Below are 15267 nucleotides of genomic sequence, written 5' to 3'. Positions count from 1 at the left end.
TGTCAGGAATCTGATTTTCAACATTTATTTTCTCCTTGTCTTTGATGTAAAATTTCCCAACCTTCCAGACCATACTAAACTTACATTTCCCTCATTTGTATTAAATTATTTATTTGTGAATTTGTTATATGCTAGATAACTGTGAGTGTAGAGCAGTTACCAGACTTACTAACCAACATGACATATGAGTGTTGGTTTGGATCCTACGTATCTCAAGCTACAAAGACTAATGAGGATCTTAGATGTGTCTCCCCACCTGGTAATAGGATACCACCAATTCAACAAGGAGGTAAGTCAAACACTAAACTAGGGCCATTTGTTGCTATTGTTGTTGTTAAAATAAAATAAACATACAACTTTTTATGAATGTTCCATTTTCCAGATGATGCTGTTCAGGTTACACTGAGCATCCATTCCAGTGAAACATCAGTCAGTTTTGTGGATACAAGTTTCTACTTCTATGAATGCTCAACTTATACTTCGTAAGAATATTTAATTTTGCTCTCTTTTTATTATTATAGTTAATTACTTTTGAGTAAACAAGCTTCAAATTTGTTTAAAATACCCATTTTGTTTTTTTGTCTCACTCCTTATTCTTCCCTCTGGTGCAGGAGTTTCTTTTATAGTTAATTATTTTGAGTAAACAAGCTTCAAATATGTTTGAAATACCTGTTTCCATTTTTTGTCTCACTTAATGCTTTTACTTTTTCCTTTAGGTGTTTTGTGTTTTTCTGGTGCAGGAGTTTCTTTCATAGTATCATTTTGTTTTTGTATTTGTGTTGTAGTTGTGTATCTTGTGTTGGTAGTCGATGGGCCTGTGATTGGTGTGTCTTTGAGAATAGATGCACTCATGTTAGTTCTACTTGCTCAGGAGACAATGAAATCATCATTACAGGACAAAACGTAAGATAAAATGTGTCTTCAATATTGAGTCAATTTGGTTTAATGATTAGGGTTGAACAAAGACAAATTTACTAATAGTCTTACAGGTTGTATCATAAATTTTGTTGTGATTCCTGGGTAAACGGCAGTTTCTGGTTGTACAGCTTCTGACTGGTACCCCTGCACAAAGATATTGACAATATTAGGAGACTGCCAACATAGGGCAGATATAATAACTCAGTTGGTATGTCCTTCTAAAGGTCATTGGTTCAAATCCAGCACTAGTAAACTTTCTTTGTTCACACCCAAATCGTTAAAAAAATATCCAATCAGTTTCTCTTGAGGTTTATTACTTGATCCTTTTTTGAAATTCTGACATATCACAGTTATCAGTGGAACATGCAATTTTTTTTCCAAGACAATCATAAAACCCTTTCCTTTTCCTATCTTTTGAATATTGTTTTAAAATAAGTTTCCAACACACCTTGAAAAAAGGATACATTTCTGTTTAACAAAAGTAAATTTAATAATAAATGATTCGTTGTTAAAGGCAGTGGACACTATTGGTAATTACTCAAAATAATTATTAGCACAAAACCTTTCTTGATGACAAGTAATGGGGAGAGGTTGATAGTACCGCAACCGTTTAATGACACCTCGTAATCACCCACATACCTTATACAGACAATGGGCGACCTGGCGTATGTGAGTTTGCGCGTGCGCACTTGGTTCTTCACTCAACTATGGTGTCGTATGCCGTATGGATATAATACAGAAAAACAACTTTTTTGAGACCTGATAAAAATTGTGTACACTTGTGCTCACCAAATCGAAAAACACAATTGAATACCAACCAAAAAAATGTAAAAATATGTCATGATGTTTTCGTGAAACACCACAAACGGTAAATGAAAACGTTTATATTCACAATTCTTATCTCCAATGATTCAACTTTACACACAGGCAAGAGCGCAGACTGGCGGTACCACACGTTCTGTAGGAAGAGATTTAATCCTACTCGTTAATCGGCCGTCCAGCTGGAGGTCTCCTATCTTTTTCCACTGGTCAGACAGGGGCATTGTCAGAGTATTCTTTTGTTACTCTGCGGTTTTGCGGGTCGTTCGAGCTCCTTCTCTTCCTTCCTCCATGCTCTGAAATGCCATAGTTTTCGAGAAAGGGCTAATTTTCCACGAATTTGATTTCGAGACCTCAAGTTTAGAACTTGAGGTCTCAAAATCAAGCATCAGAAAGCACACAACTTCGTTTTACAAGGGTGTTTTTTATTTCATTCATATCTCGCAACTTCGACGACCAATTGAGCTCAAATTTTCACAGGTTTGTTATTTTATGCATATGTTGAGATACACCAAGTGAGAAGACTAGTCTTTGACAATTACCAATAGTGTCCACTGTCTATAATTCTTTAGAATCCAGCTTTGTCTTCACCCAAGGGTCCGGGTTCGTGCCCTCAGCTGCTGGCTCAGAATACTGAAGTCCTTCTTCCTAATGGAATTGAAAGAAGTTTACAAGTCATGACTACAAATCTACCTGATCAGACCCAGGTTAGTTATCAGTCAATCAAAATAAACTTCTACATAAAATGTGAATAATTTAATCACAGGAATAATGAATGACAGCTTAAGGCATGATTAATGACCTATATTAGATATCTCAGTTGGCAAAGCACTGCTGCACATTAATCCAGAGGTTGCAAACAAATAACCTGACTGCTTTTGTTACACTTGTATACCGGTTTTAACATTAAAATGTGTCTTGTGTTGTATTTTAGCCTTTGATAAAGGCTCTGCTTGGATCAAAATGTTGTGCAATAAAAATAAAATTCAAACAAATAACCTGATAAGAAATTGTTTGAAATTAGTATTAATGAATTACAAGGGTAAACACTACATGTTTCCTCCTTGATTGAACAAAATTGTGTAAACTCCTTTTGACTAACCCAACTTTCCATCTGTCTCTTTATCTCTTAGATTACTAGCTTTGAATGTAGCTTTGATATTGAGGGAGTCCGTCGGAATACAACTGCTCAGCGTAATAATGGTACCATTGTGTGTGACATGAAAGCTGTAAGTTTATTACACTTTGAATTTTCTTGAAGTTGTTAACCAACTTTGTATTAAAAGAAAGCCAAGATTTGAGTTGAACTTTGTTTGATATCAGCCCATTTGTACTCCACAGTATACCTACACTTCCACTGATGAAGCAGAGCTGATTGTGAAACTGACTATTGAATGGACAGACACCAGTAATAACCCTCACATTCTAGATGACTTATTCAACAATAATGGTGAGTTTGAGTCAAGGGTGTGGGGCTTGATCTAAAGGAATATCACAAAGAAGGGGAGGTTGGAATGTGTTTGGCTACTGAAGTTCTCTGATGACTTTGATGGTTTGTTTTGTTACAAATGCTGCAAGTCTTTTAGAATTAATTCTGAAAATCTTGATAATTTTTTAAGGCACTGGACACCTTTGGTAGTTGTCAAAGACCAGTCTTCTCACTAACTGTACTTCAACATATGCATAAAATAAGAAATCTGTGAAAATTTGAACTCAATTGGTTGTTGAAGTTGCGAGAGAATAATTTAAGAAAAAACACCCTTGTCACACATAATGTGTGCTTTCAGATGCTTGATTTCTGGACCTCGGCCGAGGTCTCAAAATCAATTCAAACATTTTAGTGAGAAATGTCTACTGTCTGAAAAACTACATTACTTCAGAGGGAGCCGTTTCTCACAATATGGTATACTATCAACAGCTCTCCAATGCTCGTTGCCAAGTAAGTTTTTATGCTAACAATTATTTTGATTACTTACTAATAGTGTCAACTGCCTTTAAGACAAATATGTTTGGAATCCTTTGCGACCCCTCTTCCCCTCTTACTTTTTTTTAACATAAGACTTTCAAATGATTGTTTTCATTGCTACAGCAACACTTTACAAGTGTGGAGTATTGAAGCCAGATTGTAGTCGGTGTGTTACTGCCAGGCCAGAGCTGGAGTGTGTTTGGTGTAATGCTATGTGTGAACTAAGAGAGTCTTGTACAACAGCGGAAGGAGAGTGGGTTACCCACAATAATAACGCCAACTGCCCTGATCCAATCCTCCAAGGGGTGAGTAGATTTTTTTGCTGAGATATAAATGTTCTGACCCGAGGCCAAAATAATTCATTTCTTTATTCCTTATTTTAAATTGTGAGCATGGTTTTTATTAATCACCTTTGCAAAAAAGTGAACAAAGAATTTTAAAAGGAAACAATACAAACAAAATAAAATAAAAATACAAAACTCAAAGCACTGCACGAAAATAATGACCAACATCCAGTTTATAGACAACAGACCCCTTGAGTTATGCCCAGCGCCACTTGTACCCCGAGGTCACACTGCTGCTATATCATGATCTGCCTCCTTTTGCCTCAGTGAGAATGTAACATCATATGCCAGAGGTCTATTAAAAATATATTTATACAGAGGTTTGAATATGGTGGGTGTTTTTAGGGGGTTAAATTAACCCTCAACGGTATTAAAATCACCCATAAGAATACAACAAAAAATAAAGAGGAGAAAGGACAAGACTACAGTCTTCTCACAATAATTTGTCAATTTTAATACTAGGTGTATCCATTGAGTGGACCAATAGAAGGTAACACCATAGTATCTGTAATAGGTACAGATATTGGCAGAGGGTTCCATACTGTACTGAATGTGATGATTGGAGATCAAGAATGCCATCTGGATGGACTGGAAGCCTATTATGAAACTGGACACAGGTAAGAAGTTTCATCAAACCAAAGATGATGTGTCACTTCCATCTTAGATTAAGTCATTATCAAATTAGACTAACATTACAAAATTTAATAATTAGTATTACATGTTGTACATATTTTTTCAGCTTTTCCAAGTACAATTGCACACTAAAGCTGTTGGACATTCTAACCCAAGACATTTTTGTCTTAATTTATCAGTTCAGAATTATTCAAATCTATGAAAAGATTACTGTAAAACTCAAGGAAGGCAAATCATATCAATTCAGAGTTCTGAATATTTCACAGTCTTTATGTGATTCCCAGCAGCATTTTTCATTCATATTTTTGTTTACAAATTGTTGAAAACCGTGCATTCACATCTTTCTGGATTTGGATTGGAATTGTCTTCAAACAACTACTGTTCAAGACTGCCCAAGTCTCACGCAAATCAAATCGAGAAAACAATTCAAGCAAAGACTATATTTTTCTATAAAAATCAAAGAATCTTTTTAAATTGAATATTATATTAAATTCTTGAAAAAAATAATTTCTATAGCAATTTGCGAGGAAAACAATTTCAATTTTGATATAATGAAAAATGTTGTTAAAATTAACATTGAAACAAAATTTGTGCATGCTATTTTAGGAACCTCATTTTTGGAAATCACGCCAAAATTTGTGCTACTGTTACAAAGGTTGAATGATAACATGAAAGTCAGTTGCGCAAAATTGTAAATAGATTTCAAGTTGCCGATAACTGAGGTCAAGTATAGTATTACTTATATATTACATGGTAAAATTTTACTTCCCCACTAAATTATATAATTTTTTGCGCCATAGGTTTTATTAAACAAAATTATTTGAAGAAACAGAATTCAAAACTCACTGGGTTGTCAGGGGTGAAAACAAACTAACAAATACATTTTATTTACTGCAAAGTAATAACAAAAAAACACAGTTGTCAAACACTAGATTATTTTGAATGGTCCCATTAAACTTACTGCAGTATGTAAGATATAATACAATATGACCTTATTCCACAGTGTAAGTTGCCTAACTCAATCAAGAGTTGAAAGTGTGGTGCAGGTATCTCTGACGGTCAGGGGAGGTGATGGAACAACACTTCAGGAAAGCTCAGGAGACGTCAACTTTCAATATAGGGTAAGTTTGATTGCAACTGTTATAATAGAGATGTAGGGATACTTACATGTAATTACATTTCATTCCACGGCCAAATATCATAGAGCTATTTCAATACACTATGGTTTTTACACCTTTTTTTTAAAAGCAAAATGAGCAGGAACTAAGCAGCCATAAATGTTGTATACAACATGTTTTGTGGTGAAGCATATCTGTGACATTGGGTCCAGATTGTATTGCAGTGCTTTAATTTCTTGTATTCAATTAACTTTGGACTGGGGTGGCCTTAGCTTAGCATTATTACAGATTTATTAAGTCTAATTTCCATCAAAATCCACCAATGACAAATTTTAGCCCTAGTGTTATCCCATGATATGAGTTAGTCCAAGAAAATATAAAGAAATTAATTGTTTCTTTTCCAATGAGATCAAGACAACAATTGATTATTAAAAAATAGAAGGACACATGGTCTGTTTGATGTTTAGTGTCTACTTTATTTATTTTTCTGATTCTGAATTTCCTGCCAGGTTCCATCTATTACAAGTTTCAGTCCTCGTTTTGGACCAGCGGCTGGTGGGACTCGTATAACAATCAATGGAATGGCTCTAAATACAGGACGGAATATTCAGGCATTCATTGGTGATACAGCTTGCAACATAACAAGGCAAGTAAAGGCATAACAATAAAGATATTGTATCACTTACTCAAGGTCGAGCCTGTAATCTGAGATTTTGTTTCAAGCCTTAGGAGGATCTTTGTTATAGTCTATCATCAGTAAACATATACATATTTTGACGTTTCTTCTGCTGTGTGACTATGCTTACAGGACAGTTCTTTTCAGAACTGAGAAGTCTCCCGAACATCGGATAAATCTACTCCGCGGTAGTAGAATGAAGAAAGACAGTTCTCTAAGATCAAACTCTACCTGGCAAGTAGATACACACATGGTGTTACCGCAAACTAAATATATATTGACTATGGTTAATTACAGCCCAGTGACAGAGACTGAAGCAGTGTGCACAAGCTCTGAGGGGTCTGTTGGGCAGAAAGAAGTTCTCAAGATGTCTTTTGATGGAGCAGACAAAACAAGCGAGGTGTACAATTTCACCAACAACCCTTTCATTACTGAAGTCAGTCCAACAACCAGTACCTATTCGTGAGTACATCTACAAGCAATAGTTGTTAAGTTGCATGCGAAATTGATAATGACACTTGTTCACCATTTTAATGTAATTTTGATATGTGCACACTTCTGATTTTTTTTTCTAAATTATCGGTTAAAAAATCAGGCCCCAACATAAAGGTTTTGTAAAACTAAAAATACTTCTGCCGCAGACGTCATGTCTGAGAGTTTGCTTCGTTATACCTTCACGCTGCAACAAAGCGGCTTTACAAATTGGAGCTCCCAACTATGACGTTTTGAGAGTGATTGCGTAACAGTTTTACGCAAATCTCTCAGAAAAGCGGTGGATAAGGATATTCGAATTGATTGTTTTTTTAACACAATTAAAATCTATTTATAATCATATGACTCGATTTCCTTATTCATTGAAAACATTTCAAATGAAATTCAGCAAAGGTCACGACTTGACATTTTTGTTAAAGCAGGTCTTTAAAGCTCCAATCTCATTGAAAGCGCTTGAAATTTAAAATGTAAAATAACCTCATTATTTCCTGATCAGATTAGCTTTGCTACTTGTATTCTGTTGTCTTTAACCCTTTGATGTTATTGTCAATACTCAGTGGGGGTCGGGAGATGGTTGTCAGAGGGACTCATCTAGACACTGCCCAGATGGCTTCACTTGTTGTTACAGTTGCTTCTCAAATCACTAAGAGATCTGTCAGCAGTGAGGGACCCAACAATATTGAGTTTGTGGAGGCGAGTTACCAGCTCAAACAATATTTGAATCTTCTCATACTTTTTATCAAGTGAAGATTTTTGTTTCCAATTTATTGTGACAAGTTCACAAGAAAACATGCCATTTGTCAATAGCTGTACTTACCAGGCACGTAGAAACAAGGTTGGGTGGCTGTCCAAGGCTGTTCCACCTTTTGCTTCCGTTTTGCAGATTTAAAAATACAGACTTAATTAGAATTTTAAACTAAAATAGCCTAAACCAATTAGTGGCAGTCTTCTTGAGTTTTCTTTAAATATGTTTTTGCCCATGAGATCTGTTAAGAAATTTAAGATAAAGTAAAGATGGAAAATGTCATTAGTTTCTTGAGCCTAGAGTAGAACTCTTAAGCATCTCGCACCGCCTGCACAGAAACTGCAATGGGTACTGTTGTCAAGATTTTTTTCAAGATTTGCGCCACTGCTCGCAATGATTTTAACTAAAAACTGCCACCTCTACATTAAAACACCTTAATCTTAATTTCTCGTTTTTGCGCTCGGCTTTGAATATGTATTTTTATTTGAAATTTGGTACAAAGTACACTGCTTCATTTTGGTTAGGGTACATTTTAGGTGACTAACCTTTTTTTACATTACTAGAATTGTGCTGTGGACGGCTCAGAGGTTATGCGTTGCTTCACGCCGAATATAACATCAGCCATAAACAGCTCTTTATCACAACTTAACGTGACCTTTGGCTTCATTATGGACGGTGTGAGTGACCTCTTAACATGGTCAGAAGACAACGACGTTGACTTGGAGTTCTTTCTTGATCCAGAGTATGACAAGTTTGAGAACGACTTGTTTGAGAAGAAGGGAGATTTGATGACCATCATGGTGAGGTTTTATCAATTACCTTAGACCAATAAACATACAATCAGTAGTTTAAAGCTGTACGATTCGGGTGTCAATGTCTGAGTCTGTACCGACTCTCTGTTTCTGTGTAGACTTGATTCAAGTCCAGTTCTCGTGCAAGAGGTCCCCAAGTATATCCGCTGTTAAAATGTAGCTATTGTGGTTGTTATCCCGAGAATGGGACATGACAGGGACGTTTCTTCTGCACAATGTTATAAAAAAAATCTCCGCGAATGGGGAGGAGTACAAAAGTTGTGATTTTATTTTTAAGGTGGATAATTAACATATTTTTTTAAATTAGGGTAAACAAACTGACAGTGCAACTACTAATGTATGTACGATTGGAATATTCTCGTTCATTCAGGGTGAACAAATCAACAGTGCAATCACTGAATCAGAATTAGTGGTGTTTGTTGGACCAGTGAGATGCCCCGTGACCTTCATTGAAGAGACTGGTCTTGGTTGTAATTTACCCAAGGAAAAACCACCTGACGGTGACTTCAACGGCCAAGACACTGAAAGAGGTCTTCCTGTGGTCTGGGTAAGTTTTGAGAACAATTTTAGTTTTAACTTAAAGGTTAAGTATTGGTATTGGTATTAACTTAACTATTGGTAATTACTCAAAATAATTATTGGCATAAAACCTTACTTGGTAATGAGTAATGGGGTGAGGTTGATAGTCTAAAACATTATGAGAAACGGCTCCCTCTGAAATGCCATAGTTTTCGAGAAAGAAGTAATTTTCCACAAATTTGATTTCGAGACCTCAAGTTTAGAACTTGAGGTCTCGAAATCAACCATCTAAACGCACACAACTTCGTGTTGCAAGGGTTTTTGCTTTTTTCATTATTATCTTGCAAGTTTGATGACCGATTGAGCTCAAATTTTCACAGGTTAGTTATTTTATGCATATGTTGAGATACAACAACTGTGAAGACTAGTCTTTGACAATTACCAGTAGTGTCCACTGCCTTTAAAGCAATCTCACAACATCGGTAAACAGTATTGTCCAAAGGACCAAACTTCTTGTATCACAACTTATATATCAAATAACAAACCTGTGAACATTTAGGCTCAATCGGTCATCAAAGTCGGGAGAAAATAACGGGAAAACTCACCCTTGTTTCGCACGTTTCGCTGTGCCATGACATGTGTTTAAATTAAATCTGTTGTTCTCGATATCGAGAATTGATAATTGTTTCAAGGTTTTTTTTAAAAGTAAAGCATTTCATGGAATAATATTTCAAGGGAAGTCTTTCACCATTACCTTCTGTAAACCCTGTAAGTTATTTGTAAATCTGTGAACTTTCAATTTTCGCTCTGTTCAGAAAGTGTCCATTGGCTTTAACCATTTGACTTGGACACCGAGAGATAAATTTAGGATTAGTAGTATTCTAGAGACAATGTATTGGTGGCTTCAAGAACCAAAACATGTACATGTTTTCATAGCCTTAATTGCACCTTGTTCCTCTCCTCTCTCTGCAGGTAATTCACAGCAATCTAGAGTTCCGTATAGGTTACTGTTCCTATCCCCCTGTTGATTTGGTACCATTCATAGTTCCGTCAGTCAGTGGAGCAGTCCTGGTCTGCATTCTCTTCCTTGTTCTGTGCTTCATAACTCAGCTGTATGGATCTAAACGAGAAGCTAAACTCATCCAGGAAGATATGAGAGCCCTGGAAGAGGATTTGTCGGATGAGATCAAACAAGGTATGGAGGTCCTACAAAGATAACATTGCTATGCAATAAGCTTGGGCGATATCGATTTATTTTATTCACGATATATCCCCGACAATATATCGCGATATTCGATATAATCGCAATTAATGAAATTTGACATCATCAGTCTTCAAACTCCAAGTGAAAGTTGTAGAAGAGACAGTCATAGCTTAAGAGAGGTGTTCTAATGACCTATTCTTCTGGTTTTACTCCAAACCTATGGGGTGCAAGATGTCTCAGCTAGGAAATACATCGTGATATTGCGATATTTAATCGATATCACGATATATCGCGATATATCGATATTTCGATTAAAACCAAATCGATCCGATATTGAAATCGTTTCCAAATTAATATCGCGATATTCGATAATCTCGTGATATCGCCCAAGCTTACTATGCAATTATTTCGTTGACTTACTTAGACTTAGTGGCTCCTGCATCGTCCAATCGGTCAGCAGTCAGTGTCCTGACATCGCTCCAGCCTCTATTGACCCTATGAAAGTCCCGCTGGATGGTCTGGTGCCAGTTCATTTTAGGTCGGCCTCTTCTCCTATTTCATTGCTTCTAGTACATTATTTTCGAACCAGATTTTAAACCTAGTTATTTTATGTAGTTGATGTTAGTAGTAGAATGTTAAAATGACTTGAATTTCAAACGTGTCTCATATTTTTCTATTGCAGTTTGAGTTTCTATTAAAAAAATTAAACAAAAATCCTACAAACAACTGACCTAAATTTTGGTGGATTAGACTTGTCAAAGTTTCAGTGATGGCACCATGTTTATGAAATTCTTTCGGAAGGACACCAGTTTTCTATTAATTTGTTGCTTAGCCTGGTTAGCTAGTGTGAGAAGAGAAGATCTGCATTAAGTTTATTCTCTCATAAGCCACAGAGGTTTTCTCATCAGATTCCTCTTTTTTTTTCTACCCTCTGGAAAAAATCAAACGCTTTCAATCTCTACCTTGTAGAGGTTCTGGTCAACTGGCCTGCATGCCATTATCTGCTTTGAAATTTTACACCATTTTGTAGCTTGGATAGTAATTTTAATTGTTGTAGAAAAATGCAGTCAATAACAGGCGCGGATCCAGTTTTTTTTAACAGGGGGGGGGGGGCACAACTTTGTAGTCATACTTTGTTTTTTGCTCAAAGGAACTTAAAGGGTGGGGTCCGGGAGCCGGCTGTATGGCCCCCGGTCCAGGGGTAAAGCCCCGGTGGGGGTCCAGGGGGCGCCCCCTTGGAGCTCTGAGCTTTTAGAGTTTTTGTGTCGAAAAATCAAGCCTCCGTGTTCCTAAATACTTAGTTCAAGAAACATTTTTTTTTCTCAATATCAGTCTAATTTTACTGGAAAATATATGTACAGTAACTTGGGACTCCTAGAAAGTTTTAATCACACATATCTCTTGAGTCTATCAGTGAGATGTTTCTCCCTCTTTTTGACAATAAACTGAATTTACGCTGTACATCCGAGTTGACAAGCGTTTCTGTAATAAGATTATTAACAATAAGCCTACTGCTGACGTTAAATAACACTCTGGGTGATGAAATTCCTACAAAAATATGTTATGCCATGAATATAAGTGCCCCCCTGCCCCACCCCCTAGATCCGCGCCTGTATAACAATTTCCAGGGCAAAGTTGAATAAAGTTATAATAAATATAAGTAACAAGAGTCACCCTTCAGCAGAAGATGCAGATTCAGTCATAGCCTACAGCCAGTAAAACCTCATTGTTTCAATCACTCGTTTCATCAGCCTTTGCGGAACTTCAGACAGACTTGACAGATTTGACGAGTGACTTGCATGGAATTGGAATGCCATTTGTCAGTCATCAAGAGTACGCCAGTAATATGCTGTTCATTGGGCAAGAGAGACCAGACACTCAGGATAAAGAGGTAAGTGTCTGCCATTCTCTTGCCTCTCACTTTACTCACTGGCAGATTTACATCTTTTAAACATAAACGACTTATTCAAGTAGCAACTTGGCCATAAATCAATCAGATTTTCAAAAGATGTCATAATGTTCTCCTGTCCAATCTGTTCTGTATTTTTAGTACCCAGATGAAAATGTCCAGAAAGCAATGATGAGGTTTTCTCGTCTTCTTAGCAACAAGGCTTTCTTAATTGTTCTGATTCAGACGTTGGATGCAGAGAGCAACTCAAAGTTATCCATCCGACAAAAGTAAGCTACTTTTTAAGTTTGATACAAATCTTGATCTAGTGCTTAAAGGAAAGAGCAACAAAGTATTGATAAGTGAACTTAAGTTAAAGATGACGACTCCAAAAATTAATTTCCATAAAAACTTAGTTGGTGAGAAGTACTGCAGCTTTTGAGAGTATGAACAATTTTTGAGGAAGAGTTCCCTTAGAAGTAATGTTGTTTGGAAATATTTGTGAACAAAATTCTTTACTTAAAATGTTATTTATAAATCAGCAGTACGCTAACAACCAACAAGCTAGAATTTCAGATGATTCTATTTTTTTCAGTTCATCAAAACACATTCAATGTATTTTCGGGGGCGTTGAATCCTTCACTGTTTCAGCCTAAGCTTATATTATTGTTTCATATTGGTATTTTGGAAACATTTGTTTACTCATATTCTGTTGTCTTATTTAGGCAGTTGATAGCGTCCCTGCTTACACTCACCATGATCATGGAGAACAAACTCACATACTTGACTGAGTAAGTATATATTTTATTGAACTTTTGTTTCATTTGTTTATTTAGGTTGTACATAGAAATTGGCACAAACAAAAACAAAACAAAAAGTTCAACCTAAAACTCTTTTTGCTCACTGGAAAACTTATTGTCCCCTAAATGCTTATTTGCTTCAAATTACAGTCTCCTGCAAATAGCAACATCAAAAGTAAATAATTCTTTGGTTATTATTTTGGTTTAACCCCTTGTGTGGATAATTGATAAACACTCTACACATGGTGCATTTTGAGTCCTGTAGAGGGGAGGAAATCCTAAGATAATTTATTTGTTGCCTCTACGCAGATGTGTATCAGGAAATGTTATTAGTTTTTTCTTGAGTTTTGTAAAACCAAACACGGGCATATTACTTTGGTGGGATTCGAACCCACAACCTTTGCCTAGCTAGAGCAGATTGAATAAAATATTTTAGCATCAGGTACCACATCTAGCTACTGGGCTACAATGTAAGTCAGTGGTCCAGTGGTAAGACCACTGCATTAGAATGGCAAATGTCATGGGTTCGAATTCCACTCATGTCGTTTGTTTTTTCAGATCTCGGGAAAGCTAAAAATACATCTGTATAAAGGGAAAAAAAACAACTAGTAAGGCTTGTAAATGAGAAACTTGAATTGTAAAACATCTTGCTCATAATTATATCTACCCATTTTTTGGCAGATCAGTTATTATACAAATAATATTGTATTTTTTAATTCAGCATTATGATCACTCTGATGACGGAGCTCATTCAGACCGCTGCTGACAATGGCCGAACTCGACAGCTCTTCCATAGGTAATACTCATCACATCAAATTAATAACTCAACTTATTAATAAGACGATCTGCATGTAACGTGGTTCTGATCAAAACATGGTACTGTTTAATCTCAAATTTTTCATAGTAAACACATTTAACTAAAAATTGAATTTCATCACATTGCTGAAGACCCTATTTTTTTCCTCAAACAAAGTTTTCAAAACTTTACACTTAAAAACACTTTGTACTTTAAACTATTATTTCAATACTTAATTTTTCAAACTTGTAAAATAAAAAAGGGGCATATTAAAGCACTCAGAGCCATGTTTTTAATTGTGAGACCCATTTATGTAGAACCATAAAATGTTTACATGATGCTGCGGTGCATTCTGTAGCCACTGCCAAAAAACCCTTGTCTTTGCGATAAGTGTCACTGAGTTCTCTAATGTGCAGTACACAACAAACAGGGCCTATGGCTATACCACATGTTCTAGATTTCTTAGGCTTATGTTTTAGTTGTTGTTATTGTATATTATTTTAATGTTATTGTTTGTGTTTTAGCGCCATGAGCACTTTCATGGATTTGTGCGCTTTATAAGTTTTCATTATTATTATTATTATTATTATTATTATTATTACTATTGTTATGGCTTAATGGCCCATCCAAATGACAAAGCAACAATGGTGAAGTGTCTTGCGTAAGGATACAAGTGCCAATAACAGGACTTGAACCCACACTCTGCTGATCAGAAACACCAGAGCTTGAATCTAGTGTAGTCAATTTTGTTTCCGTTCTTTTTCTTTTTCTTCTCAGGAATGAGAGTATTTTAGAGAAGCTTCTATCAAACTGGGTTGCTCTGTGTCTGTATGACCAACTTCAGGTATGGATAACTCAATGCAAAATGAAATTACTTAAGATGTTTCTAAGGTGGACATCCAATCAAACTGCCGACAATCAAATTTGGACCAATGAAACACCTATTTTTTTGGTAAATGTATCCTATGTCAAATATTTTCGGTAAAACATGTATTTTGAATGCATAGGTATTGACATCTTATATTATTTCGTTGCTTCTTTGAGGAATATTTGAATATTATTAAAAAGAATGTTTATTTATTGATAATCTTTTTTTCTTCAGAGTCACACTGCCTATCCTCTGTTTGTCTTGTACCGTGCCATCAAACACGTGTCCGAAAGTGGTCCTGTCGATGTCTTCACTGGAAGATCAAGATTTTCTCTCAACTTTGAGAAGATGTTACAAGAGGATATCGAGTTCAATACCCTTGTGAGTTTTTGTTGTTTGATACAAGTGATATTCGTTGACTAAGATTTGTTTATTTAAAGGTATAATGTCATTGATTGTTTTTTGTCAACGTAATGCTTAATTTTAGGGAAAATTGTAAAAAGAACGTAGTGTCTAAAACAGCAGAAAATAGTCACGGTATTTGCACAGTACATCAAATCCATCCACGTTTATTGAGATGATAGTGGGTACCAGCTGTATCTCTGGCCCAACATCCAGGAATGGTAACCAGCCCTCGCAAATTTTTTGTTAAGACTATCAACAGCTGCA

At 35.9% G+C, this 15267-nt stretch overlaps 1 protein-coding gene across 1 annotated transcript in view; it reads left to right on the top strand.

Moving 5' to 3' along the window:
* LOC139933760 (plexin-B-like) overlaps positions 1-15267 on the top strand; it is a 34487-nt gene that overhangs the window by 10721 nt on the left and 8499 nt on the right. The window contains exons 9-29 of the mRNA XM_071927958.1: positions 136-289; positions 383-482; positions 786-903; positions 2310-2444; positions 2871-2966; positions 3079-3187; positions 3827-4008; positions 4510-4664; positions 5684-5801; positions 6308-6444; positions 6772-6936; positions 7524-7659; positions 8275-8511; positions 8894-9070; positions 10015-10237; positions 11998-12137; positions 12297-12424; positions 12860-12925; positions 13656-13730; positions 14508-14574; positions 14833-14979. Of these exons, the coding sequence (XP_071784059.1) occupies positions 136-289; positions 383-482; positions 786-903; positions 2310-2444; positions 2871-2966; positions 3079-3187; positions 3827-4008; positions 4510-4664; positions 5684-5801; positions 6308-6444; positions 6772-6936; positions 7524-7659; positions 8275-8511; positions 8894-9070; positions 10015-10237; positions 11998-12137; positions 12297-12424; positions 12860-12925; positions 13656-13730; positions 14508-14574; positions 14833-14979 (2865 nt within the window). The remainder of the gene's footprint in view (positions 1-135; positions 290-382; positions 483-785; positions 904-2309; positions 2445-2870; positions 2967-3078; positions 3188-3826; positions 4009-4509; positions 4665-5683; positions 5802-6307; positions 6445-6771; positions 6937-7523; positions 7660-8274; positions 8512-8893; positions 9071-10014; positions 10238-11997; positions 12138-12296; positions 12425-12859; positions 12926-13655; positions 13731-14507; positions 14575-14832; positions 14980-15267) is intronic.

Source organism: Asterias amurensis, chromosome 2 (assembly GCF_032118995.1).
Source record: "Asterias amurensis chromosome 2, ASM3211899v1".
In the NCBI taxonomy this organism is placed as follows: Eukaryota; Metazoa; Echinodermata; class Asteroidea; order Forcipulatida; family Asteriidae; genus Asterias; species Asterias amurensis.
The sequence above is the reverse complement of the archived record's forward strand: the minus strand, read 5'-3'. Positions and strand labels throughout refer to the sequence as shown.